Source organism: Lolium perenne, chromosome 5, assembly GCF_019359855.2.
Source record: "Lolium perenne isolate Kyuss_39 chromosome 5, Kyuss_2.0, whole genome shotgun sequence".
In the NCBI taxonomy this organism is placed as follows: domain Eukaryota; kingdom Viridiplantae; phylum Streptophyta; class Magnoliopsida; order Poales; family Poaceae; genus Lolium; species Lolium perenne.
The window spans coordinates 160,183,714-160,211,467 of NC_067248.2; the positions used below are offsets into that span (position 1 = coordinate 160,183,714).

The 27,754-nt window shown below is 44.2% G+C and overlaps 3 protein-coding genes and 1 non-coding gene across 4 annotated transcripts; 2 read left to right on the top strand and 2 right to left on the bottom strand.

The window, feature by feature from the left end:
• Window positions 1–404: 404 nt before the first annotated feature.
• Window positions 405–3,743, bottom strand: LOC127300383 (uncharacterized). Its single transcript, XR_011745162.1, has 3 exons — window positions 3,386–3,743; window positions 982–1,114; window positions 405–723 (listed from the first exon to the last, which is right to left on the bottom strand). It is a non-coding gene; the product is annotated as an uncharacterized protein (transcript).
• Window positions 3,744–16,847: 13,104 nt separating this feature from the next.
• LOC127300384 (CASP-like protein 5B3) lies at window positions 16,848–19,579 on the top strand. The gene is made up of 3 exons (XM_051330491.2): window positions 16,848–17,104; window positions 18,373–18,505; window positions 18,912–19,579. Exons 1-3 carry the CDS (start codon window positions 16,974–16,976, stop codon window positions 19,113–19,115), a joined length of 468 nt encoding a protein of 155 aa, XP_051186451.1. The 5' UTR covers window positions 16,848–16,973; the 3' UTR covers window positions 19,116–19,579.
• Window positions 19,580–20,550: 971 nt separating this feature from the next.
• On the top strand, window positions 20,551–23,023 carry LOC127300385 (CASP-like protein 5B3). The gene is made up of 3 exons (XM_051330492.2): window positions 20,551–20,904; window positions 21,993–22,125; window positions 22,593–23,023. The coding sequence occupies exons 1-3, from the start codon at window positions 20,774–20,776 to the stop codon at window positions 22,794–22,796; spliced, it is 468 nt and encodes a 155-aa protein (XP_051186452.1). The 5' UTR covers window positions 20,551–20,773; the 3' UTR covers window positions 22,797–23,023.
• Window positions 23,024–23,721: 698 nt separating this feature from the next.
• LOC127300386 (protein RDM16) lies at window positions 23,722–27,617 on the bottom strand. Its single transcript, XM_051330493.1, has 6 exons — window positions 26,860–27,617; window positions 26,145–26,417; window positions 25,630–26,049; window positions 25,349–25,543; window positions 25,108–25,271; window positions 23,722–25,022 (listed from the first exon to the last, which is right to left on the bottom strand). The coding sequence occupies exons 1-6, from the start codon at window positions 27,490–27,492 to the stop codon at window positions 24,158–24,160; spliced, it is 2,550 nt and encodes an 849-aa protein (XP_051186453.1). The 5' UTR covers window positions 27,493–27,617; the 3' UTR covers window positions 23,722–24,157.
• Window positions 27,618–27,754: the final 137 nt, after the last annotated feature.

Sequence of the window (27,754 nt, forward strand, 5' to 3'; positions counted from 1 at the left end):
TCTTTTTTTAGCCGTTAAAAATCCATATCAAGCCCTATATACCCTTGTATAGATATTCTAGGTGTACTCAATGTTTCTACTAGTCGATGTGCCCGATGGAATATTTTACCACAGACGTTTAGGCTTTCAGCGTACACCGTTAACCCGTTGTCTGCGCGCCTGAACAATATAGACTTAAACGGACCGTACGGGGTACTCTAGGGCTTGTACTTATGTCATTTTATTCACTTTTAATCATTGCGCCCCTAGTACGAAGAGATCATGGCCGTTCATATGTTTCATTCCACCAAAGTTTCAATGTCTGCATGTGGGGGGTGTGTGTGTGTGGGGTGTGTGTGTGTGTGGGGGGGGGGACCCGAAGGAAAGGTGAACTGCATTGCCCAAATCACAAGTCACAAGCTCAATAACGGGATAACCAAAGCATAATCTTCATCTTAATTGGTTCCACATCATCTGAGCACAGTGCAATCAATCTACGGTCCTGACAATTAGCACAACGTGACGTTGATTACAGACTCGCAAAGATCACTAGGAAAATGAAGCATGTAGCCCAAACATGGAGAAAAAGTATGTAGCCACCAACAAAAACGCGATGAATGCCAGGACGATCGAAAGCACGATTTGACCGCAGGCCACCTTTGTGCAGAAGTGCACATCCCACACAAAGAGAGTCGATACACCGGCGGAGGCACATGCTGCTGTGAAAGTGAGAAGCGCCATGATCTGCAATGCATCCAAAATCATTGTGAGCTCCTAGCTAGGCCTGCTAGCTCAGTCAAAAGTGATTTGCTGGATATCTAAACGGCATCCGTTAGATGTGACAATTTCGGTTTAGCTCATACAGGAAAAAAAAGCTTTCACAGACTATACAGGTTGTTAACCAAAATTAATGCAAAGCACATTAGTAGTTTTTCATCCCTCATTCAAAATATTCTCAGTACAAGTGAACTATATATTTTGGTGAATCAAGGATTTACTTACCCCGTCACCGACAACCAAGAAGAATACAAACGTTCGTTCGTGAAGGTCTTTTCTATTCCTCATAGCATATATATCAACACAAGCAAGGCCCAAACTCCACACAAGCTGCAGGGGCATCATAGTACCCATAAAGCTGAAACAAAGAGAGACCATTATACACCCAGTAGGGTTAGATGATGTCAAGAATACACACTTCAGATTCTTCCCACACACTTCTGAACAATACTCAAGAATTTAATATTTGGTGCAGTTCATGATCTCAATAACATAAACTTAATATAGAATCCAACTTTAAACTCTGAGTGTGGTTTAACAATCCTTATAAAATAATACGAATCGGTACGCAGCGGAAACAGCCAGAGGCGGCGCAAGAAGCTACAAAACCCATCTAGGGTTCCGTCCTCCTCGCCGGTGATACCGCTGGTCCGCTCCACCTCCGGTGGCCTTGGGGCCTTGGAGGTGTGGTGGATCACGGTCCCTCGCCGGCGGGGAGTTTTCGTCCTTAATTTAGTTTGCTTTTCAGTCTCTTCTTTGGGATGGTGAGGCGGCGGCTACATCCTGAAGTCAGAATAATGTCCTCCCCGCCCTATCCTCGCTCCGGTGGTGCATCTAGCGCTGACGGAGGGCGCGTGGAGTTGTGTGCCCGTCGGATCTCCTGGGATCCGGTCGGTTTTCGTGTTAGTTGGTGTCGTTTCATGTCAGTCTCTTCCGATCTATGGTTGTCATCATTGGCGATGGTTACTGCTCTGGTGTGCTGGTCCTTTGGGACCTTAGCACGACGACTTCCCGTCTGTCTACTACAACAAGCTCTACTACGACAAGCTTTGCCTGACTCCGGCGATGGAGGGGCGAGGACAGCGGCGCGCCTTCGGCTCGTGCTAGTGTCTGTAGTCGTCGCTAGGTGGTCCGAGTACCAATTTGTAATTTCTTTTACTTTTTGGGCTAGTTGTACTACTGTTGATGATTATTAATAGATCGGTGGATTTCTCGCAAAAAAACAATCCTTATAAAATAGTACTATCACCGCATAAAAAAACTACAGGTAATACAAACATACCATCGCATGACATGTATGAACACATCAACACACGCATAAAAAAACATGCCCAGTATTCCAGTTTCATTTAATAAATTGTAATAAGTATGGTGTTACTCATCCCTTTCCAGCAAAAGTTGAGCTCGGGAAATCCTAGCAAACACTTTGGGAAAACCACAAACTTGTGTGAACAAGCAAATTAATTAATTTAGAATGCATACTCCACTCAAGTAAAGGAGCACAGGTGCACTCATGCACACACAAGACAAGAGTCCATATGACATACTTACAGAAAGCGACCAACTGTATTTCTAGCATTAAGTAGTATATATAATTGTTTTTTTCTGTGCCAAAGCCTGCATATTGAACCAAGGTTGGTCCTCATGTGTTTACACTGATTTATGGGAATTAGCTCAAAATTAACCATGTTCGAGATTAGTTTTGTCGGTGGAAACTTTGGCAAAAATACCCATCAAAAGATAAATCACCCTTAATCCACGAAATGAGACAGAGTAGACACTTTTCACTTGATTAGATTTCTTCCTTGATCTGTTCCCATAATAAGAAATTCTAGAAAGATCTGTAGCTAAGACATGATTCTAATTCGTATATTCCACATCCTATGTTATCTGCAAAAACTTGGGCAGCGCTTTTGTACATGACTTTATGGCTGAAGAAAAATCACAATAGACAGCAACGCAACTTATTCTGTTTAGGCAACTCCCCTAAAAAAAACTGCCAAAGTGAACACACACAAAAAATGAAGAAAAAAATTGCAGGAGCAAGAAAATCGACGATCAAACCGATCTGTTGGGGCTGGCCTCGGCGACACACGCCGAACCAGCCCTCCGGCGACAAACGCCGCTGCCCTCTCTCTCGCACAGACGGAGGTAGAAGAAGAAGTGGACAACACAATGGAGACAACACAGAAATTTTCCCGGCCGGCGCACGAACGCCGCCGTGGGCGCACCAACGCCCTAGTCTTTTTCCTTTTCTTCTCGTCACACCCACGGCCATGTACTCTAGCCCCTTATATAGGCAGGACCTGTGCATAAGCCACTAACACCACCTACACTCACGCACGCACACAGGCTGATCCTGCCACTAACTCACGACCTACAAGCACGCACACCACACCAGCCATCCACACATAACCCGGCCAAACACATCGGCCTGCATGGGCTAGCTAACAAACTCCAGTAAGCTAGCTAACAACTTGGTCATGGACCTGTGCCGCTCACGAGCACGCACACACGGGCGCACCTGACGTGGTTTACTCCAACACGATCAAAGTGCCAGACTCACTAGGAATGCAGGATATGAGAGGAAAACAAAATTATAGATGGTGTGGGGAGGACATAGACATACCACATGGCAGGGCTGTCCATCAAATAGAAGAAGGCGGGGCTCTCCGAGAAGAGGAAAGCGGTGAGCATGGCACAGACGGATGCGGCGGCGAAGACGCATTGCGACACCCGCAGCACCATTCCGCTCCATGTCCCTGGGCTCCCCACCATCTGCTCCATCCTCTTCGCCTTGGTCATGCTGGTTTCTCTGCTGCCGGGGGTGGTAGGAGACTAGGAGAGTTGAGAGAGCAGCGTGTAGAGGGTGGAGAAGCCAGCCGGGGAGTGGTCGATGTGATATTTTCGAGTGCTTAAGCCAAGGGCTCTCATTCTCTTCTTCTATAAGAATCAGGTCCCCATCGCCAAGCAATTCCCGTGATCTTCCAATTTTGGCCAGCGGGAGCAGGGCCATGTGAACCCAAGTTAAAGCAGCGTACTCCGCGCTTTACCCTTGCACCAAATAGGGAACTGGCATTTTTCTCTTTGCAGTAGGTAGTGAGCTGCCTCAAACGATGATCCAGGACCAGTAGTGACTGATGAGAGCAGTGGTAAAACCGTGAAATGCACCCGGGGAGTCGATACCTTTACTACCCACACTGACTAGATAGGCACAACATGCTACATCTGGTGGGAGTAGTATCCTTTGCTAATGCTACGGCACTAAATGTTGTGTTTTTTTCTTCTCAAATCAGTTCCTCTCTGTTTCTCCTAGTCGTCTCCAAACGCGTGCACTGACAAAGATTATCTACCACAGTTCAAAAATAAAACAAAAAAAGGTTAAACCGGTGCCTAGCTGATTCTGGATTTCGTGCTAACTTGATACCATGTGTCCTGTAATTTGAAACTCAAACCACTGATATACGCACGCTTTCTTCGCTTAGGACCTGAGCTTATCAGTTTTGTATATTTTTTGGGTAAAATTGAAGAAGCCTTTTTGGATCCTTGCTTCCACTTCGTCTTCAGACCGATGACCACTACGGGAAAGCAAGACTTTGCCGTGCAAGGATTTGCACGGCAAAGGACCCCATATGAACGGCAAAGCCTTTGCCGTGCGACGGCGCACAGCAAAGATCGCACGGCAATATCTTCGACGGCAAAGCAATCTTTGCCGTTCGCCTGGCCAATGTTACGCGGCAAAGCCTTTGCCGTGCGTCTAGTTCTCTGCCGTGCGCCCCTCGCGCTGCCGTGCACCCGAGCTTTGCCGTGCGCCCGGACGTTGCCGTGTGGCGCTTGCGTTGCCGTGCGCGTCGGCTTTGCCGTGGGCCTGCTCTGTGCCATGGTGGCCGGCTTTGCCGTACGCCCGCACCCAAACACGCACGGCAAAGATAGTTCCAGACACGCCCTTCCCCTGTGCGAAGAGCACAGGCTTGCGCCACGTGGTGTGAACAAGTGTCCTTTGCCGTGTGCATACACACGACAAATGCCCTAAGCTATTTTCAGTAATTGCAGTTTTTGATTATTCCCTGCATTTCAAAATAGAGCATATACATATATATTCATTTAGAGTCCACATAACATCACCAACACCACAAACATATCAACAACACCACAAATACAACAAACACACATAGTCCATACATAAGGTCCATACATATAGTCCACATAACAAGTGAAAGTAGCAATTCATGCCATATAATGGCTAAAGTTCACATAGTCCATACATAACAAGTGAAATGCATCTCATGGCATGCATCTCATGCCATCAACCTTGTCCTCCTCCATTGCTTCCCATGGAATCTTCTCCATTGCTTTGTTCTTCTCCTACAAGGTAAAAATGAGAAGCATGACATGAGATGCATTTTCAACAAGTATTAGCATGGCATGGCTACATTTTCAAGTCTAATGGCATGAAAAGGAAAAGCATGACATGAGATGCATTTTCAACAAGTATTAGCATGGCATGGCTACATTTTCAAGTCTAATGACATGGTGGCATGGAATGGCTAAATTTTCAAGTTGAAAGTTTACAAATGGCATGACATGGCTAAAAATAAAGTTTGGGCACAAGTGTCATGGAATTCTACAACCTAGAAGCGCGTTGGGAACAAGTGTAGGACAACTCACCTGGGATCAGTTCCGGATGACGTTCGTGTTGTTGACGGTGAAAGGTGTCACCGGGCTCTGAGTGGCCGGTGCCTGGATGAGCGGCATGTTCGGCATCATATGCTGCTGCATGTTTGGCATCATCTGCGGCGACGTCTGCATCTGATGTCATGATTAGTCAATAAGACAAGAGAAAATAAGATGGAGATATGGAGTTAACCACTTACCCACGGGAAGGCGAAAGGAGGAGTAGGAAGCTGCTGACTCCCCGGTGGAAATAGAGCGGCTTGGCTCATCATCCAACTCATCATCTGTTGCTGCTGCATCATCTGTTGTTGCTGCTGTTGGTAGTCCCTAAGCTGCTGCTCCAGCTACGCCTGCCGCTTCTGGCCTGTTGTTCCCTTGCTGCCATCTCCATCTACGTTGTGTTGCCGCGGTGTCATTTACACTTCAATGGAAAGCATGTAAAGAAACGTAGAGGATCGAGGAAGAACATACCCGTAACCACTCGACAGCTAGATCTGAAGCTTTTGAAGATTGTCTTGAAGAACAAGTTACCGATAAGGGTGGCTCATGTGATAATGGCTGCGGGTATACCGGAGGCTACCATGTGCCAAAGGGTCCCAAGCTTGGTTTTCCATGTGCATATGCCCTAAACAAACCTAAAACAATGAAAAAGTACATTGGTGGAACCTCGCGCAGAGAAATCTAGGGGGTAGACCCACCGCGGCACACATACCGCTGTTCTGGGGGGGAGGAGGGGGAGAATGACTGCTGGAGCACCGGAATCCCACCAAAACTTGCATGTGGACCTATGATATGTGTGAAAGTGTGGTGGAAGGTGTAATGGTGCAAAAATAGCTCCCGTAAACCCTAAACTGGGGAGGCTTCGACTAATGCAACTACACCTGCTGACACGGGAGCTGCAACACCCTAAATCCTAAACCCTAACCCTAAACCCTAACCCTAACCCTAAACCTAACCATAACCCTAAATCCTAACCCTAAACCTAACCCTAACCCTAAATCCTAACCCTAACCCTAAACCCTAACCCTAACCTTAACCAGTAGATCAAGGCAGCTCTTCTTGGAATAATGTGCCAAAGTGCCGTCAGCGCATGTGGACTACCTTGTTGAACACAACGAGATGGATGATATCTGCTTACCACCAGAATTGGATGGGAACCTTGGTATATATGCCCACTTTTGAAGATTGTCTTGAAGAACAAGTTACCGAGAAGGGTGGCTCATGTGATAATGGTTGTGGGTATACCGGAGGCTACCATGTGCCAAAGGGTCCCAAAGCTTGGTTTTCCATGTGTATATTGATGGGTTCGTTGCATAGAAAACAAAAAATTTCTACCATGAACAAGAACAAAACCAAGATCCAATCTAGGAAAAGCCAATATCTAATCTATGAAGATCGAAGCAACGAGATGCATGTGAGACTAACCCTCGAAGATTTCCAAAGCCTACGAGATTAGATCTCGTTGTTGATGTAGTCGATCATCCTGTGCTGCAATTCGGCAGCACTTCCGTACTCGGTTGTGCGTACGGTGTCGATGAAGCCCGTCCTCTCCCCGTTCCAGCGGGCAGCGGAGGTTTGGTAGATCCCCTCGGAATCCTAGCAGAACGACGGCATGGTGGTGGAAGTGGAGGAGAAATTCCTGCAGGGCTTCGCCAAGCCTGCGTAGGAAGAAGGAGGAGGGAGAGAGGGGAGGTTAGGGCTTGGGGGGATGATGTGCTGCGCCCCAGCCCTCCCCTCCCTCTTATATAGGCGTGGGGGGGCTGCCTTAGCCCCTCCTCCAAGCCAAAGGGTCGGCCAAAACAAGGGGGGGGACTTCCCCCCAAGTTAAGTCCCTATTTTCAAGGGATTTGATCTTATCCACTTGGTACAGCCACATGGGCCTTGGGGGGCTGGTGTGCATGGCCCATGTAGGCCTATGTGACCCCTCCGGTCCATGTTGGTCGTCCAGGATAGGTGGGCCCCACATGGTACCCTCCGGAACCTTCTAGAACCTCCGGTACAATACCGAAAAATCCTGAACTTTTCCGGTAACCCTGAAAATGACTTCCCATATATGAATCTTATTCTCCGGACCATTCCGGACCTCCTCGTGATGTCCTGGATCCCATCCGAGACTCCGAACAAACTTCGGTCTCCATCTCATATTCCGAATCTACTTATGCGACATCGAACCTTAAGCGCGTCACCCTACGGTTCGTGAACTATGCAGACATGATCGAGACTCCTCTCCGAGCAATAACCAATAGCGGGATCTGGAGATCCATAATGGCTCCCACATATTCAACGATAACTTAGTGATCGATTGAACCATTTACATACGATACCGATTCCCTTTGTCACACGATACTTTACTTGTCCGAGGTTCGATCATCGGTATCTCCATACCTTGTTCAACCTCGTTACCGATAAGTACTCTTTACTCGTAACTGTGGTATGTCATCTCTTGTGATCCAATCACATGCTTGCAAGCTAATCAGACGACATTCCACCGAGAGGGCCCAGAGTATATCTATCCATCATTCGGATGGAAAAATCCCACGTTTGATCCATATGCCTCAACTCACACTTTCCGGATACTTAATTCCATCTTTATAACCACCCATTTACACAATGGCGTTTTATGTAATCAAAGTACCCTTCCGGTGTTAGTGATTTACATGATCTCATGGTCGAAGGACTAGGTAACTATGTATCGAAAGCTTATAGCAAGTTGAACTTAATGACTTGATCTCATGCTACGCTTATTTGGGTGTATGTCCATTATATCATTCACCCAATGACATAACCTTGTTATTAACAACATCCAATGTTTATGATCACGAAACCATGATCATCTATTAATCAACAAGCTAGTTATACAAGAGGCTTACTAGGGACTCCTTGTTGTTTACATGACACACATGTATCAATGTTTCGGTTAATACAATTATAGCATGGGATGTAAACATTTATCATGAACACTAAGATATAACAATAACTAATTTATTATTGCCTCTTGGGCATATCTCCAACAGTCTTCCACTGGCACTAGAGTCAATAATCTAGTTTACATTTGTAAAGATATAACACCTTGGCCTTCTGGTGCTTATCATGTTTCGCTCACGGGAGAGGTTTTAGTCAACGGATTTGACACGCTCAGAAACGTATGTATTTTGCAATTCATTTGCGTCTCAACACATCACTCATTTTCCAAATGAGTCGGCATATATGCTTAGTCCTCTGGTGGAACCTGATACGTCTCCAACGTATCTATAATTTCTTATGTTCCATGCTTGTTTTATGACAATACCTATGATACGTCCATTTTGCATCATTATTTTATATCATAATTTACTGTTATTCATTGATATATTTCATATTTAGAGATGATACTTATGTTATTTCATCTATTTTGCATGTTTCATGGTTATTGGAGAATCGCGCACCGGAGTCAGGATTCTGCTGGAAAAAAGCACCGTCAGAATGCAATATTTCGGAAGATCAACAATTGACGGAAATTACACGGAAAATCTTATTTTTCCAGAAGATGGAGATAGCCAAAACGAGGAGCCAAGGAGGGCCGCCATGGCCCCCCCCATAGGCCGGCGCGGGCCCAGGCCTGGCCGCGCCGCCTTGTGGGGAGGGGGCCCACAGCCCCCTCTGGCCTCCTCTCCTTCGCGTATTTCTTCGTCCCGAAAACCTAAGCTCCAGAAGATAGTCGCGAAGAGTCACAGCCGCCTCTGCGGGGCGGAAAAACACCAGAGAGAAAAGAGCTCTCCGGGAGGCTGAAATCTGCCGGGGAAATTCCCTCTCGGAGGGGGAAATCGACGCTATCGTCACCGTCATCGAGCTGGACATCATTATGATCATCATCACCATCATCTCCATCATCATCACCGCCATCTCCACCGCTGCACCTCGTCACCGCTGTAACATCTAGGGTTGAATCTTGATTGTTTGATAGGGGAAACTCTCCCGGTATTGATTTCTACTTGTTATTGATGCTATTGAGTGAAACCATTGAACCAAGGTTATGTTCAGATTGTTATTCATCATCATATCACCTCTGATCATGTTCCATATGATGTCTCGTGAGTAGTTCGTTTAGTTCTTGAGGACATGGGTGAAGTCTAAATGTTAGTAGTGAATTATGTTGGGTAATATTCAATGTTATGATATTTAAGTTGTGGTGTTATTCTTCTAGTGGTGTCATGTGAACGTCGGCTACATGATACTTCACCTTTATGGGCCTAGGGGAATAAATCTTGTATTCGTTTGCCGATTGCGGGGTTGCCGGAGTGACAGAAACCTAAACCCCCGTTGGTATATCGATGCAGGAGGGATAGCAGGATCTCAGAGTTTAAGGCTGTGGTTAGATTTATCTTAATTACTTTCTTGTAGTTGCGGATACTTGCAAAGGGTATAATCACAAGTATGTATTAGTCCTAGGAAGGGCGGTGCATTAGCATAGGTTCACCCACACAACACTTATCAAAACAATGAAGATTAATCAGCTATATGAAGCGAAAGCACTAGACTAAATTCCCGTGTGTCCTCAAGAACGTTTGGTCATTATAAGTAAACAAACTGGCTTGTCCTTTGTGCTAAAAAGGATTGGGCCACTCGCTGTAATTATTTCTCTCGCATTTTACTTACTCGTACTTTACTTATCTGCTATATAAAACCCCCCTGAATATTTGTCTGTGAGCATTTACAGTGAATCCTTCATCGAAACTGCTTGTCAACACCTTCTGCTCCTCGTTGGGTTCGACACTCTTATTTATCGAAATTACTACGATACACCCCCTATACTTGTGGGTCATCAGCCTACATGTTTTAGTCACACTTTATATCATTTTTATGCATTTTCTGGGACTAACCTATTAACAAGATGCCGCAGTGCCAGTTCCTGTTTTCTGCTGTTTTTGGTTTCAGAAATTCTACACAGGAAATATTCTCGGAATTGGACGAAACAAAAGCCCACGGTCTTATTTTCCACGGAGCCTTCCAGAACACCAAAGAGGAGACGAAGAGGGACCACGAGGCGGCCACACCATAGGGGGCGCAGCCCCACCCCTGGCCGCGCCGCCATATGGGGTGGGCCCCTCGGGCGTCCCCCGACTCTGCCCCTTCGCCTATATAATCCTTCCGTCGCGAAAACCCTATTACCGAGAGCCACGATACGAGAATAGTTCCAGAGACGCCGCCGCCGTCAACCCTACCTCGGGGGGTTCAGAAGATCGCCTCCGGCACCCTGCCGGAGAGGAGAATCATCACCGGAGGGCTCTACATCACCATGCCCGCCTTCGGACTGATGCGTGAGTAGTTTATCCTTGGACTAGGGGTCCATAGCAGTAGCTAGATGGTTATCTTCTCCTCTTGTGCTATCATGTTTAGATCTTGTGAGCTGCCTATCATGATCAAGATCATCTATTTGTAATGCTACATGTTGTGTTTGTAGGGATCCGATGAATATGGAATACTATGTCAAGTTGATTATTCATCTATCATATATGTTATTTATGTTATTGCATGCTCTTCGTTGCTAGTAGAGGCTCTGGCCAAGTTGATACTTGTGACTCCAAGAGGGAGTATTTATGCTCGATGGTGGGTTCATGTCTCCACTGAATCTGTGGGAGTGACAGCAACCCCTAAGGTTGTGGATGTGCTGTTGCCACTAGGGATAAAACATCAATGCTTTGTCTAAGGATATATGTATTGTTTACATTACGCACAGTACTTAATGCAATTGTCTGTTGTTTGCAACTTAATACTGAAAGGGGTGCGGATGCTAACCCGAAGGTGGACTTTTTAGGCATAGATGCATGCTGGATGGCGGTCTATGTTCTTTGTCGTAATGCCCTAAGTAAATCTCATAGTAGTCATCACGATATGTATATGCTTCTCTATTTGTCAATTGCCCAACTGTAATTTGTTCACCCAACATGCTATTTATCTTATTGGAGAGACACCACTAGTGAACTGTGGACCCCGGTCCATTCTTTTACATCTGAAATACAACCTACTGCAATCATTGTTTTCTTTTGTTTTCTGCAAGCAAACATAATTCTCCACACCATACGTTTAATCCTTTGTTTTCAGCAAGCCGGTGAGATTGACAACCTCATTGTTAAGTTGGGGCAAAGTAGTTTGATTGTGTTGTGCAGGTTCCACGTTGGCGCCGGAATCACTGGTGTTGCGCCGCACTACACTCCTTCACCAACAACCTTCACGTGGCCTTCATCTCCTACTGGTTCGATAAACCTTGGTTTCTTACTGAGGGAAAACTTGTTGTTATGCTCATCATACCTTCCTCTTGGGGTTCCCAACGGACGTGTGCTTTACCGTCACAAGGAGCTACCACTGGCGTTTTACATCCTAGGGATTTCTAACTCCCTACACGCCAGCAGCTACTTTTCTGGCGCCGTTGCCGGGGAGATCAAGACACGCTGCAAGGGGAGTCTCTCACACCCAATCTCTTTACTTTATTTATTGTATTGCTTTATTTTATTTCCTATTTTCTTTGCTTTCTTTATATCAAAAACACAAAAAATAGTTACTTGCATTTACTTTATTTAATTCGGTTTGCTTTATTATTGCTAAAATGAGTTGTCCAGAAGTTGAAGTTCGTTCGTTTAAGCAACAAGGGGGAGAAAGATTTAAAGATGCTTGGTATAGGTTTAGTAATGCTCATCATAGGTGCACTAAGAAACACTCCACTATTATCCTCATTAGGAACTTTTATGTTGGTATTTCTAGCTGGAATAGGTATGTTCTTGATACTCTTTTAGGGGGTAACTTCCTAGGTACTCCTGCTTTAGAAGCTAGTTGCATCATTGAGAGTCTAGTTGGAACACCACCTGTTAATGAAGCTAAAATTGAAATCTCTCTTGAGGATGTCATGAAAAAGTTGGAGGCCATAGAGAAAAATCTTCCAAGTGTTGATACTAAATTGGGAATATTACTTGATAATACTGATAAACTTGATAAATCCCTAATAGGAATTAATGAAAGAATTTCTGTCTTAGAAACTTGTGCTATCCATGATAATCACACCCATAGGATTGGTGAACTTGAAGAAGGTATGGGAACCTTGGGTTCAACTTTTTCTTCTCTTAAGTTTAAGGAGAAAGCTTATGCGGGTAGGGAGCAAAAATTCATGTATGTCCCTAAGATGCCAAAGTCAAAGAATCATTATGAGCTTAAAATTGATAAAACCCTTAGTACCACTATGGGAAATTTAGATAATGGAGCATCTAAGGTACCCTCTGCGACAAGTTGTGTTTTTAATAAAAATTATGATATTGATGCTTCTTCTCTTGATATTACTTGATTTGCACTTTCTGCGCCTAGCTGAAAGACGTTAAAGAAAAGCACTTATGGGAGACAACCCATTATTTTATTCATGTAATTTTTGTTTTATATTTGAATCAAGGTACTTGTTACTACTGTAGCAATACCTCTGTATCTTTATTTTCTTGTATTTTTGTGCCAAGTAAAGTCTTTGATAGTAAAGTTGATACAAGATTTGGATTTCTGCGTAGAAACAGATTTTTAGCTATCACGAATTTGAGTTGATCTCTTTGTAGGAAACTCGTAAAATGCTGAAAAAATTCATGCGTGATCCTCAGATATGTACGCAACTTTCGTTCAACTGGAGCTTTTCCATCTGAGCCTGTTAAGTGCCTCGAAAAAATTCATCTTTACGGACTATTCTGTTTTGACAGATTCTGCCTTTTATTTCGCATTGCCTCTTTTACTGTGTTGAGTGGATTTCTTTGCTCCATTAAATTTCAGTAGCCTTGGGTAATGTCCAGAAGTGTTGGGAATGATTGTGTCCTTGCTGAACATGTGAATTTTTTATTATGCACTAACCCTCTAATGAGATTGCTTTGAGTTTGGTGTGAAGGAAGTTTTCAAGGATCAAGAGAGGAGGATGATATGATATGATCAAGAAGAGTGAAAAGTCTAAGCTTGGGGATGCCCCCGTGGTTCATCCCTGCATATTTCAAGAAGAATCAAGCGTCTAAGCTTGGGGATGCCCTAGGCATCCCCTTCTTCATCAACAACTTATCAGGTCACCTCTAGTGAAACTATATTTTTATTCCGTCACATCTTATGTATTTTACTTGGAGCGTCTGTTTGTTTTTATTTTTGTTTATGTTTGAATAAAATCGGATCCTAGCAATCCTTGTGTGGGAGAGAGACACGCTCCGCTTTTTCATTTGAACACTTGTGTTCTTCGTTTTTGATGTTCATGGCGAAAGCTGAAAGCCGCAGCACTTATACTTATTGTTATTTTGTTGGAAACAGAAAATGCTTCATATAGTAATTGGTATATTGTCTTGAATAATTTAATACTTGGCAATTGTTTTGAGATCTCAAGTAGATCATGTTTAAGCTCTTGCATCATGTAGTTTAAATATATTAGTGGAGAACTACCGTAGAGCTTGTTGAAAGTTGGATTGCATGATTGGTCTCTCTAAGGTCTAGATATTTTCTGGTAAAAGTGTTTGAAGAACAAGGAAGACAGTGTAGAGTCTTATAATGCTTGCAATATGTTCTTATGTAAGTTTTGCTGTACCGGTTTATACTTGTGTTTGCTTCAAACAACCTTGCTAGCCAAAGCCTTGTACTAAGAGGGAATGCTTCTCGTGCATCCAAAACCTTGAGCCAAAACCTATGTCATTTGTGTCCACCATAACTACCTACTATGTGGTATTTTTCTTCCATTCCAAAGTAAATTGCTTGCGTGCTACCTTTAAAAAATTCATTCCTCGTCTTTGCAATACATACCTCATGGGAAAGTAGCCTAAAAAAAACTATTGTGGTAATGAATATGTCTCTTATGTATCTTAGTTCTTATAAGTTGTTTGTTGAGCGGTAACCATGTTTCTGGGGACGCCATCAACCTGTCACACCTTTGTTGAATATCATGTGAGTTGCTATGCATATTCGTCTTGTCTGAAGTAAGGGAGATTTCTCATGAGTTAAATGGTTTGAGTATGCATATTGTTAGAGAAGAACATTGGGCCGCCAACCAAAGCCATGTATCATGGTGGAACCTCGGACAAGTAAAGTATCGCGTGACAAAGGGAATCAGTATCATATGTAAATGGTTCTTTCGATCAGGAAGTCATCGTTGAATATGTGGGAGCTATTATGGATCTCCAGGTCCCGCTATTAGTTATTGATCGGAGAGGAGTCTCGATCATGTCCACATAGTTCTCGAACCGTAGGGTGACACACTTAAGGTTTGATGTCGTTTTAAGTAGATATGGAATATAGAATGGAGTTCGAATGTTGTTCGGAGCCTCGGATGGGATCCAGGACATCACGAGAAGTTCCGGAATGGTCCAGAGAATAAGATTCATATATAGGAAGTCACATTCCAAGTTTGGGAATGGTCCGATGAATTTATGGAAGGTTGTAGAAGTTTCTAGAATCATCCGGAATAAATCACTATGGAAGGAGGGGTCCCGGAGGGACTCCACCAACCCTAGCCAACCCACCAAGTGGGAAGGTGGAGTCCACCAGTTGGCCGGCCATGAAAGCAAGGAAAGGGAGCAATCCCACTTGACCTAGGTTTCACCAATATGGAATTTTTTGAGTTGGACTCTTATTCGGATTTTGGGTAAACCCTAGGGGGGTTCCACCTATATAATGAGGGGGAGAGGGAGGGTCTGGTTACACTACTTGGCCGCACCACCAAGGGGCTCCCAAGCCGGCGCCCCAAGCCCCTCCTCTCTCCAAATCCTAGCTACTCCCTCCTCCTTCTCCCGCAGCGCTTACGGCGAAGCCCTGCCGGAGATCTCCACCACCACCGTCACCACGCCGTCGTGCTGGCGGGATTCCGAGGAGGATCTACTACATCCGCTGCCCGCTGGAACAGGGAGAAGGACGTCGTCGTCAACACCGAACGTGTGACCGAGTACGGAGGTGCTGCCCAACTGTGGCACCGTCAAGATCTTCTACGCGCTTTTGAAAGCGGCAAGTGATCGACTACATCAACAACGAGATCTAATCTCGTAGGCTTTGGAATCTTCGAGGGTTAGTCTCATGATCTTCTCGTTGCTACCATCTTCTAGTTTAGATCTTGGCTTGTTATTCATTCTTGCGGTAAATTTTTTTTTTTTTCTTTGCTACGAATCCCATCACATAGTTCTCTGCAGTCAACCGAAATGGATTAAATTTTCACTCTAGTTTTTTTTCCTGCGTCCGCCACTCGACATAGGGCTTACTGTCATTGCCAAGTCAATGAAGTTGTTGCGCACGGCCAAAGAGATGGTGGTGATGCAACACATCCAAATTTACTGGGTCGCGTCACCGGCGCTCTTCCATGTGGAAATGTGAGTTTCTTTGGGCTCCACCAGGCCTGGCTCCACAAAAACTGCGACTTAGCAGCTTTTAGCGGGTCCGTCTTAAGGTTTCTTTCTTGTACTGGCCTAGCTCAGAAACGTGTGTGGACTTTCGATTGGCCAAGAATTGTATCTCCATGGCCTTGTCTAGCCTAATGCGGGCTACCACGCAATATTACATGGAACTGTGCAGCTAAATCATGTGGTGAATTTGCAAGTTGTGGTACTGATTGTTACACAAGGTAAGTTAATTTTTTTTTTTTTTTGCGGGTTGTAAGTTAATATGTTTAGCTCAAAAGCAACCCAGTAAACCTTCTGTAAATATTAATAGTCTAGGTTTGTAACTATTCTTTTACCTTCTATAATACTACTACTCCAGGTCTACTTGCCTTTTTTGTTTGTCATTGGCACTGTCCACTAAATCACAAGTCGTCAACCAGGAACCAAAATTTTCGTGGCATGCCAACAAGCTCGAGGGAAACCGAAAGACCCGCCATGAATTCGCTCCTGCCCTACATCCCATTCCACGCGCACATTATGTCACATTGTCCGAGACGCGAGCTCGATTAGCCAGCAGCGACGTATACTACCGACCACACCCTTGGTAATTGATGTTTATTACACGATTTTTATGTACTCCCTTCTTGCCAAAATATAGTGCATATTAGTTTCTTTAAAGTCAAACCATACAAAGTTTAATAAATTATGTAGAAAAAATATCAGCACCTTAAATATCAAATCCGTATCATTAGATAGATGAGGATATATTTGGTGTTGGAGATATAGATGATTTTCTCAATAAATTTGGTCAAACTTTACATCATTTAAGTTTTAAAAAATATTGTATGTGCAATATTATGGTGGCAAGGAGGGAGTATTCTACAGTTTTAACTCATCTTTCCCCTGCTCTTGGATCATCGTTTAGGGCAGTTTCCAATTTGGTGCCGCAAGGGTAAGCGCGTACTTAGCTTTAACTTGGGTTCACATGGCCCTGCTTTCACTTAGCCAAAACTGGAAGAACACGGAAAATTTCTTGCGCATGGTCCAACGGGGACTTGATTCCTATAGAAGAAGAAAATACGAGCACCCGGCTGGAAATATCACATCGTGCACAGTTGAGCTTTTCCCAACGCTGCACTCGCCAGTTTTCTCCTACATTGCACTCGCCTACCACCCCCGGCAGGCGGCAGCACCAAGAACAAGGGGATGAAGCTCATAGTGGGGAGCCCAGGGACATGGAGCAGCATGGCGCTGCGGGTGTCGCAGTGCGTCTTCGCCGCCGCATCCGTCTGTGCCATGGTCACTGCTTTCGGCTACTCCAACTACACAGCCTTCGCGTACTTTCTACCCCTAATTTCATTTTCCTCGCATACCTCTCTTGCAGAGTAGCAATGCTAGTTCTGGCAGCACGGTTGGCTGTGTGTTCAGCTGAATTCCCATATTTTTCCTGTTTTGGTAGGGCTGAATTCCACAAGCATTTGGAAAATCTACCGTAGTTGCAGTTTCCTGAACAAAATCCTAGATGGTGTTGGTGTCCAATATAAGTTTTCCTTCAGCATCATGTCATACAAATCACTGCACAATTTATTCGAGGTGCCACCAGACAAGGAACTGACAAGTTCCTGGTTTTCTCCAAGAAAACCTTCACTTGTTGGATGGGCACCAGTGATCTCTTTTAAAAATTAAATAAAAATCATATTTTTGAGTTTTAAAAAAATCTGGAAAAACAATTCACACATAGACAATGATGTATCCCACAAACGAGCAAAAAATAAATTTTAAATACCTAATATTTTGAGCTACACAAAAATAACAAAATTGTAGATCTGAGTAGTCATTTTCAAATCTCAAAAACATATCAGATTTTGTCATTTTTCTCTAGCTCAAAATAAAAAGAATTTCGGATTGGGATTTTGCATGATTGTGGGATGTATCAATGACATTCTTCAGAATTATTTTCATGATTTTTATAACTTGTAAAAATATTTTTTTTTTTTAACATAGCGAGAGCACTGGCTCGGGAGCTAAAAGCACTTTTCGCACTTGTTGTGACTTCATCCAGAACTTAGATTAATAGATTTAATCTATGTACCTCGGTGTAAATAAAAATCCACCTTGGTTAAATATTCAGGCTTTGGCACGACCGAGTAAATAATTGTAGCAGACAGAACTGGGGTGTGGGTTGTGAGTGGCCGGGATTAGCTCAAGCTCAATTGTCTGCAAAACGGGGTGAATAACACCCTATTTGTTAAAAATGGAACTGGAATATCGGACATGTTTTAGACCCATATGTGTAATGAAGCCTTATGTTTTCATCTACGTACTTGTAGTACTTGTTCTGTCATAATATTTATCATAATTATTAAATTTAGGTTTTATGTGTCAACATTTGAAATGTCTTGACTGTTGTATATATATATGTGTGTGCATGTGTGCTCTGGTGATTTATCCTTTCATATAAAACTCATAATATTTAAACTGTGAACAGCACAGAATCTTCAATTTCTTGACTACTCTTCAGTATTGCTTAGGTAGGAGCTCAAGCTTGTTTTCTTGACACCATCTAACCTACTGACTGCATTATCGCTGTCTCTCTTTATTTCAGCTACATGAGCACTGCGTTGCTCCTGCAGTTCATATGGAGTTTGGGCCTTGCTTGTGTCGATATCTTCTGTGTAAGGAATAAAAAGGATCTTCACTGCCCGTTTATTGTAACCTTCATTGTCATCGGTGACTCGGTAGGTCATTCACTTTATCTATTCTATTATCCATGCAGCTATGTTTGAATGAGTTGAAGGCATGCACTGAGACAACTGAATCCAAACTTCAATCGATAGTTCTTATAACTTCTTGCACAAATGGAAATTTCTAACCAAAATTTAGATGGAACACCTGCGCAAAAAGTCTTTTAAGCATGCCTTCTTCTCTTGAAGGGAGGTAAAACTGGTTAACCAACGTTATAGTCTATCAAATATTTTAGTTTTTTGTTAGAACTGATCGCTCCATTTGTCTCACCCGAAGTTGTTACATCTAAGAAGCACGATTCAAATATCTTGAAAATTTATTTTCGACTCAGAACAGTTTATGGAATAGTCTACTAGCAAGGTCTATCTGAGTGATCACAGTAATTTCCATGCATTGCAGATCATGACAATTCTAGTTTTTGGGGGAGCCTCTGCCTCCGCGAGTGTGACGGTTCTCTTCACGAGGGATATGCACATCTGCAGGGTATACTGGCGACTGGCATGCAGTCAGTTCGCTCTTTCGACCGTCTTGGCGTTCATCGTGTGCTCCTTGGATGCTGCATCTTCTTTCTCCGGGTTCTGGCTACTGGTTTCGTTTTTCTAGTGATCTCACATATATGCCACGGTGTGCTAATTGTCAGTTCACAGTATATCCATTGCAATGTGCTCGGGGCACTTAGATTTGAGTTGATGGAACATCCTTAGTCACTACTAGATATATTTTTGTTTGATAGTTCATCTACTGTAAAAGTTCCCATAAGTCATGCCTCTACATGAAAAATGCTCTGGTCAAGCGAGCAATGGAATTTTATACATACCATGGCAAAAAAAACATGTGGGGTCCACTTGGACATATTTCTCTTCAACCATAATAAATGGATTAAATATATCTTCAGAAGGAAATTCAGTTGACCCATAATTTCTAATCTTGACCCAAGTTGCCTAAGTTGACCTGAATAAGCTGATTTTCGCTCTAGCTAGTCAACTATTTAGAACCACAGTTAAGTTCCTACATCAAAATGTCCCATCAGTAATGATGGACTATTTTATATTAACCAATCATTTATTTGTTTCTTTGTTGTTTTTCTTTTGCATGTAAATAAGGAAAGGAGGACCAATATTTAATTTAGTGTTTTCGTAGTATTATTTGAACTTTTTCACATTTTTCTTCCATTTAATTTTACATTTGTTTGTATTATTCATGGATTACTGAATACTATTTATTTGCAAATCAAATTTCCGAATCTATCTCAGCTTCCATTGTGATGGTGTCATTGGTATTTGTTTTTCTATATTCTCCGAGTTGTGCTAAAAAAAATTAAATTATCAAAGGTTAGTGGAAATTGATGGCAGCCAAATCAAACTTTAAATCGTCCATTTAAGTAAAACTTTGATCCCTGCGTTAACTTTAATCAAAGAGCTAGGTTTTAGTGTTCTAGGTTTTTACATGCATGAATTGAGTGAACATACCTAGAATCTACCCCTTTCAAGTATCTAAGCTATGGGATCTAACAATCTTCACAAAAATGTACTTGGGTGCTATATATATATTTGGTGTGGTAGATCTCAAGAACGTTTTTCCTATAAACTTGATTAAACATTTAAAAAGTTTGATTGATGAAAAAAGTAGTTAGAACTTCAATTAATTCGAGATAGAGTGAAGTAGCTAGCTAATTGAGGTATCTACTCGGGCTTACTATTATTTACACGCCACATGTATTCCACAGTTTTACCAAATCTTTCCCTGCCGTCTGATCATCGTTTAAGGCAATTTCCGATTTGGTGCAGCAAAGGGTAAGCGCGTACGTAGCTTTAACTCGGGTTCACATGGCCCTGCCTCCACTTAGCCAAAACTGGAAGAACACGCGAAATCTCTTGGCAATTCGGACCTGACTCTTATAGGAGAAGAAAACGAGGGCGCTCGATCGGCTGGAAAGGACGTAGAAATATCCAAGTGCTACTAGCAGAGGTACCCCCAGGCAGGCAGTGGATGCTCAGTTACTCGCGTTTCATCTGTCCTTCACAGTTTCACGGCATTTCAACCACCAGCAGAGGCCAGGTACCCCACACGGTGGACGTCACTAGCTCGTTTACATATTCTTTCGTTTTCGCAGTGAGCAGCTCCCCTCTCATCGTTCCTGCCATCAACTTTCCCATCGATCCCACCCGGCGCTGCTAAGCTAGGCATCCACCCGCGGCAGCACACTCGCCGGATTCGATCTCCACCCCCGGCGGCAGCATCCGCCCGACCGATCCAAGGATATGAAGCTCGTAGTGGGGAGCCCGGGGACATGGAGCGGCATGGCGCTGCGGGTGTCGCAGTGCATCTTCGCCGCCGCATCCGTCTGCACCATGGTCACCGCTTTCGGCTTCTCCAACTACACCGCCTTCGCGTAAGTTCTTCCTCCCCGCCACCCCCGATCTCAGTTTCTTCGCATACCTTAGATTGCATTTTGGGTCCGTCAGGGTTTTGGCCTTAGGTTGGGTGATTTCTTCTCCTGCTTTCGAACCGGCGTTATCCTGGATATAGATGTCCCCTTTTATTTTATTTTCGTTCCCCTTCCATCACCACAAGCGTTTGGATAATTCGCCGTAGTTGCAGTTTTCTGGGCGAAGATTTCTGAACAAAAGACTAGATTGTGTTGGTGTCTAGTAAGTAGTATAAATTTTCCTTCAGCATCATGTCATACAAATCACTTCACAATTTATTGGAGGCGCCACTGGAGAAGGAATTGACATGTTCCTGGATTTTTTTCCAATAAAAACCTTCACTTGTTCTGACTTCGTCCTGAACTCGGAGTAATACACTTAATTTCTGCACCTCTATGTAAATAAAAACCTACCTGGGCTCAGTGCCTCAGTCTTCAGGATTTGGCACACATTAAATAACTGTATTAGGGTGTTTGTAAGGATTTCTGAAACAGAACTCGGATGTTGAGGGGCCGAGATTAGTGAGAAGCTCATTTCTCTGCAGAACGGGGTGAACAGCACCATACTCTTTTTTTTTACTGAACAGAACCATACTTGTTAGTTGTTACAAGGGAACTTGAATATTTCTGCACCATATGCTTTCCATGTGTATGTGTTTTTTGTGCCACATGTGTAACGAGTTTAGTGTTTCTAATTTACCTGTAGTAAAATTATCCAGTGATATGTTTTATCAAAAAAAATACAGTATATTTTATTTTTCAACATGTGAAGTGTCTTGACTGTTGTATGTGTGCCGGTGTGCTCCAGTAATTTATCCTTTCAAATCAAGTTCTTGATTAATCTTCAGGGATTACTGAGATTATGAGCTGCATAAATCTTCAATCTCCGATGATTTATCCTTTCATATCAAGTTCATATTAATGAGATTCTGAGCTGCATAAATCTTCAATTTTTTTATTACTCTTCGGAATTGCTTGGGCAGGAGCTCAAGTGTTTTTTTCCTTCACATCATCTAACCTAATGAGCGTGTTATGGTTTCTCTTTATTTCAGCTACATGAACACTGTGTTGATCCTGCAGTTTATCTGGAGTTTGGGCCTTGCTTGTGTTGATATCTTCTCCCTGAGGAACAAAAAGGATCTTCACGACCCCGCTATCGTAACCCTCATTGTTTTCGGTGACTGGGTAGGTCATTCACTTTATCTCCAAAATCGGATGATGTTCGTTGGTTTTTCTTAATGAGTTGAAAGCATGCGCTGTGACAATTGAATCCAAAGTCCTTAAAACTTCTTGCTCAAATGGAAATTCGTAAGCGGAAGTTAGATGGAGCACCTGCGCAAAAAGTCTTTTTAAGGATGTCTTCTTCTCTTAAAGGGAGGTAAAATTAGAATTTAGCCAATAGAGAAGCACGAGTTGCTCTTGTCCTGATTTTTTTTCGTCAGTTAGGGATGAAAAACTGGTTAACCAACTGTATAGTTCATCAAAGGTCCTATTTTTCTGTTACAACTGATCGCTGCCATTGCCTCAGCCAAAGTTGTTACATCGCACAGTTAAAATGCCTTGCAAAATATATTTTTGACTCGAGTGGTTTTTGGAATGTTGAACAAGCAAGGTCCATCTGATTGATCATAGCAACTGTCCATTCATTGCAGATCATGTCTGTTCTCGTTTTCGCGGGAGCCTCTGCCTCCGCCAGTCTGGTGATCCTCTTCACGAAGGATTTGGACTTCTGCAAGGTATACTGGCGACTGGCATGCAGTCAGTTCGTGCTTTCGACCATCTTGGCGTTCATGGTGTGGGCGGTGGACGCTGCGTCTTCTTTCTCTGGGTTCTGGCTACTGGTCTCTTTCTTCTAGCGGTCTCACATGCCATGGTGGGCTAATTGTCAGTCAAACAGTATAGCGATTGCAATGTGCTCGGGGCACTTAGATTTTAGATGGTGATGGACAGCTTCATCCTTCATGACTTCTAGATATAACGTCTGTTTGATAGCCTCATCTTTGTTTCGGGAACTGGTTATGACTTATAGCACCCTGTGTGTAATAGTTATCATTTTGATGATGTGGAACCATTAATATGGAGAGCAATTATATATGGAGACAAGTCACGACTCTACCTGAAAAATGCTCTGCTTCCCAATCTTCTCGCTTGTCAGGTGTGCAATGGAACAATGGAGAAAAACATTAAGCGTCCAGTTGCATACATTTCTCTTGAGCCAAAAGAAATGTGTTAAATATATGTTCATAAGGAAGTTAAGTTTGGTCTTTACCCTAATCTATAACCAGGCTTTAGCCTATGTTCATAAGCAGCCGATTCTATAAAACACACAATTACAAGAGACAAACTGGATATCATAAGAAGTATAACTAGACAACCGCAGTGCAGTCCTGTGGAAGTTTTGACTAGTGGAAGAGCTTTCAGAAAACACTAAGCTAGATTGGCATATCTAAGAAAACCGATCAAAACTGATTTTGACCTATGCTGGACATCCTGGAAGCAAGACGATGCTTCTAATATCAGCACAACCAAAGCATACGCTTTAGCTTCCATTTATCTTCCCAAGCTCAGGAGCATGACAATCTGTCACCAGAGCTTCCATTTATCTTCCCCAAGCTCGGAAGCATGATAATCTGTCGCCAGAACTATGCTGATGCAACACTATACACCATTTATGCTTGGTTCACCAAGCTCATAATATCCACATCATAATCCTTCTATATACAATGCAGGAACAAAAATGCGATTGCATAAGATAACCCAAAGAATGTACAAGCATGAATATGAATGAACAGGAAAAGTTTAGATCATACTAGTTTAGAGATCACAACAGGATTCATCAGAAACAGTGTACCAACTTATTCAAACTAGCATCAGATACAACTCCTTAGAATCGATTCACAACTTAACAGTATTCAAGGCCTGCACAACCTGAGCTCTTATACTGATAGGACTGACTAGATACATCTGAAAGATATACCGCAAAATTCCAATAGCTCTTCCATGTGTTCAGTGTCTAGATAATGTAAGCAGATCTCAGAACAGGCATATCAACAGTCTGAAAATGAAATGTTCGTGACAATTCAAAGTACTACTCGGTCCAGTAAATGTCCACAGTACTAGAAGTAGGCTTTTGCACCTAAAGCAGCCTCACAAACTGCATGTAAATAGTAGATCGATCCACAGCAATTACCCTCCATGAATTGAACAGAAGCTGAGCTCAAGACGAATCTTCCGAAAAGTTGACAGCCAGGTCCCAGTAGTGTGGAACAGAAGCATCTGCAAACACCTTCTTGGCAGCAGCCTCACTGCGGCACTGGTGCACACTGAACTTCGTAAAGGTGCGCTTCCCAACACTACCTTGCCATACTAATGCACAGCTATTCACCGGCTTGTCTGGTTCATCCTCAGCATCATCCTCGCCACCAACTGCAGCAGCCCAGTCAATCCGGTTCAGCATCAGCTTATTGTACCTCTTGATTGACTTCTTCCCTCCTTCCACAACCACAACACTTATACCATCTGCGATAACTGCAGCACCAGTCAGCCGGTTCTCTTGAGCATTCACATCAACCTTGAAGCGTGTCTGAGGGTGTGACAGGTCTCTGATTCTGTACACACAAACAATCCAGTCTAGTGTGTTGGGATCATCAAAAAGCTTCCTCTCCTTCTTCTCACGGCGCTCTGCTGGTGTGAGTTTGCGGGCAATATTGCGATCCACATGAGCCTGCTCACGCTCTGCAGCAGCCGTTCGTATTTCCATCTCCATACGTGTTGGATCCTGTGTAGCCTCTGCACCCAGTACTTTCATAAGGTTGCTCATCTTGACCTTGGGCTTTGGCGGCTCCAAGAGACCTTGCCTAATCATTTCTTGCCTATCTTTTTCCTTTGCGAGGCGCCTCTGTGTTCTGAGCTTCTTCTGCTCCTTCTTAGTCAGCTTAAGAGGCTGAGGTGGTGGTGGTGCAGGCTCAGCAGGTGGTTCCAATGGCTCTGGATGTTCTACATAGATGGTTATCCTATCCATATTAAGCTTTTCCAAAGAGATGTCGTCCTCGTACGTGGCAGAAATTAAAATTTTCGAGTCCCTGCAAAGATATAGAGTAGGCATTAGTTGCTGTATGCTGATAAAGGAAGTCTGGGAACAATCAATAGAGGGTGGTAGCCACAAACCATGGCTCAATGTCAGGAATCTCTTCCTTCTGCTTTTGCTTTGGAGGCCTTCCGCCGGGAGCAATTTCAATTAGGTTTGGATTCATGTCCACTTCGACCTTCGCCTTAGCAAGTTGAGCTTGTTTAACTTTAAGCTCTTTAGCTTGTGCATCACCAAATTGACTCTGCATAATCGAACTTTTAAGTTCAGCTACCAAAGATACAGTAAACAACAACATGACCAACAGGAAAATTTTCAGACCTTAATCCTCTGCAATTCAGCCTGCCTCGTAAGCTTGCCTTCCTCAACAAATACGAATCCTGGCCTTTTAGGACGAAGGAGCTTGGTTGGGTTGATACCCATCCTTTCATCAAAATGAACAGTAGATTTTGCAAGTGACTCCAAGTCAGGTTTGATAATCTGGAACGCATCCTTCTTCTGCTTGTTAATGTTGACCTACCAAAGGTTGAACCAAAAGTAGCAGGTCAATATACAGAACTATATATCATATTGAAATATGTGTTAAGTTACAGAAGTTTTACCTTCAGAGTACTCAGACTGCTTGGCTTGGCCATGCTGATAACATTCCCATGCTCATCAATTTCCCTACCTTGAGCATCAAGACGGAGAACAGGAGCCTTGGCGGGTCTTTGAGAAACAGCTAATTCACTGGATGTACCAGGGAACATGTTGATAACAGGTGCAAACTGTGGATCCTGGCGAAATCCCATACTAGCAGCAAGCTCTTGTGCTCGCTTCACAGCATCCAAATTGGGAATGTTGGTAAGGCCTGAAATACCAGCTGCAACAGCTGCAGCTGCTGCCATCCCAGAGGCAATACTAGCAGGCAGTTCAGAAGCCGCACCAGCATGTCCTGAAGACGCACTCGAGCCAGAAACAGGCTGGGTTTCTTTCTTAGGAGTTTGTGCATCAGAAAGAGCAGTACCAAGTTTATTATTAAGCTGTGTGGGAAAACGTGAACTTAGAATGGTTGCAAAAGTAATAAAAAGAAGAATGAATCTGAAGCAAAGGACAAACAATAGATGTAATGTCTTACCCCAGATAATTTCTTGAGTTTTTCTGAAAGTTCCTTCTTCAGTTGCAAAGCTTTTTTAGCTTTGGCTAAAGCATCAAGACTTAAGTTACTACTTCTGCCAGCGGCTGAATTTGGAGTTCCATCTGTACTAGATTTTCCAGTAACTTGATCAGATCTAATACTAACTCCCCCATTTTCATTGGTGGTAGTAATCGAGGATACCTTTGAAGCAACAGGATCAGCAGATGGCACCGCAACAGCAGGTGCAGAATTAAGCGGCTGCTGAGCACCAGGCTGCAAAATATAATATGCAAAGTCAGCATAGAGATGGACCCAGTGATGAACCTCAACCTCAAAGAAAGCAAGAAGCGCAGACAAAAAAAAAATTCCGAAGAGAACTCAAGTATTTATTATTTCGCTTAACCTCACGTATTTGCTAAACAAGTACCCCCTCCGTCCCATATTAATCGACTCAACCTGAGTTGATTAATTCGGGACAGAGGGGATATCATATACGCCAGCAATGTACACTAGTATGAATTACACAAATGCAACAGCATCTCTTCCTTAAGGACTTCATTCTAATTCAGGAACTAATACTAGTATCACTATCACTATCTACTAGAGTTCATCTAATTGGTACTGAAGCACAATAGGAACCACTTGCCCAAATTTCAGAAACATAAATTGCATCACTAGAACACAACAGTGTACGAGAACAGCGCAGGATACTTACATTAGGCGCCGCGCCGCTGTGTGAACCTCCATTAGCACCAGGCTCTACCTTCCTGTGCTCACGAGATGAACCGTCCCTACCCCTCTTCTGATCGCCATTCTCGTCCCCGTCATCGAACCTCCTGCGCTCTCGCCGGGGCCTCTCCTCCGCCCGCGGGGCCGGATCCACCGCCACGGCCCTGGCCCGCTTCCCACCTTCCCGGTCAGCGGCGGGCTCGTCGCCGTCGCGGCGGCCCCCGCCCTCGTGCTCCTTCCGCTTCCGCGACGGCTGCTGCTCGCGGTCCGCCGGGTCCGCGGAGTCCCGCGGCGCGCGGCTCGAGGAGCGGTCGCGCTTCGCGGGCGGCGGGGACGACTCGGAGGGGGAGCGCGAGCGGCGCCGGCGCGCGCGGCGGCGGTCTTCGTCGGCGACGGCAGCGGCGGAAGTGTCGTCGCCGCCGCGCTTGTGGTGGCGGCGGTCGTCCTCGGCGTCGCGCGGCTTGTGGTGGTGGGTCTCGGCGTCGTGGCGGCGGCGGCGGTGGCGGTCCTCGTCGCGGTCGCGGGTGGCGTGGCGGTCGTCGTCGCGGTCCCGGTCGCGGTCGTCGTCCCGGTCGCGGTCGCGGTCCCGGTCCCGGCGGGAGGAGCGGTCGCGATCCATGGAGTGGGAGGGGGCGGATGGGAGCGGCGCGCCGGAGATGGGGGCGGAGCGGCGCTAGGGTTAGGGCGGGGCGGAGCGGGTGCGTGGTGCGACTGGCAGGCGCCGCTAATGGGCTGGGCCGGGCGATTCCGAGGCGATAGAGGGGTTTAAGAAGGTGTTTGGTTCAGCTTTGTTAACATAGACGGTGCTGGAAGCCTGGAATCAGATCTGAGACACGGGTTGGGGATTCCAGAGAAGAAGCACTGCAAAGAAAGATGATCGG

What these genes read in the sequence shown, in the direction of transcription:
- LOC127300386 (XM_051330493.1), bottom strand. Translation starts at nt 27,492, where the DNA reads ATGGATCGCGACCGCTCCTCCCGCCGGGACCGGGACCGCGACCGCGAC. An exon ending in ACAGCGGCGCGGCGCCTAAT is followed by an intron (nt 26,418 to 26,859) that starts GTAAGTATCCTG and finishes TATATTTTGCAG; the next exon opens with CCTGGTGCTCAGCAGCCGCT. An exon ending in GCAGTCTGAGTACTCTGAAG is followed by an intron (nt 25,544 to 25,629) that starts GTAAAACTTCTG and finishes AACCTTTGGTAG; the next exon opens with GTCAACATTAACAAGCAGAA.
- LOC127300385 (XM_051330492.2), top strand. Translation starts at nt 20,774, where the DNA reads ATGAAGCTCGTAGTGGGGAGCCCGGGGACATGGAGCGGCATGGCGCTG. An exon ending in TCCAACTACACCGCCTTCGC is followed by an intron (nt 20,905 to 21,992) that starts GTAAGTTCTTCC and finishes TCTTTATTTCAG; the next exon opens with CTACATGAACACTGTGTTGA. An exon ending in TCATTGTTTTCGGTGACTGG is followed by an intron (nt 22,126 to 22,592) that starts GTAGGTCATTCA and finishes CATTCATTGCAG; the next exon opens with ATCATGTCTGTTCTCGTTTT.
- LOC127300384 (XM_051330491.2), top strand. Translation starts at nt 16,974, where the DNA reads ATGAAGCTCATAGTGGGGAGCCCAGGGACATGGAGCAGCATGGCGCTG. An exon ending in TCCAACTACACAGCCTTCGC is followed by an intron (nt 17,105 to 18,372) that starts GTACTTTCTACC and finishes TCTTTATTTCAG; the next exon opens with CTACATGAGCACTGCGTTGC. An exon ending in TCATTGTCATCGGTGACTCG is followed by an intron (nt 18,506 to 18,911) that starts GTAGGTCATTCA and finishes CATGCATTGCAG; the next exon opens with ATCATGACAATTCTAGTTTT.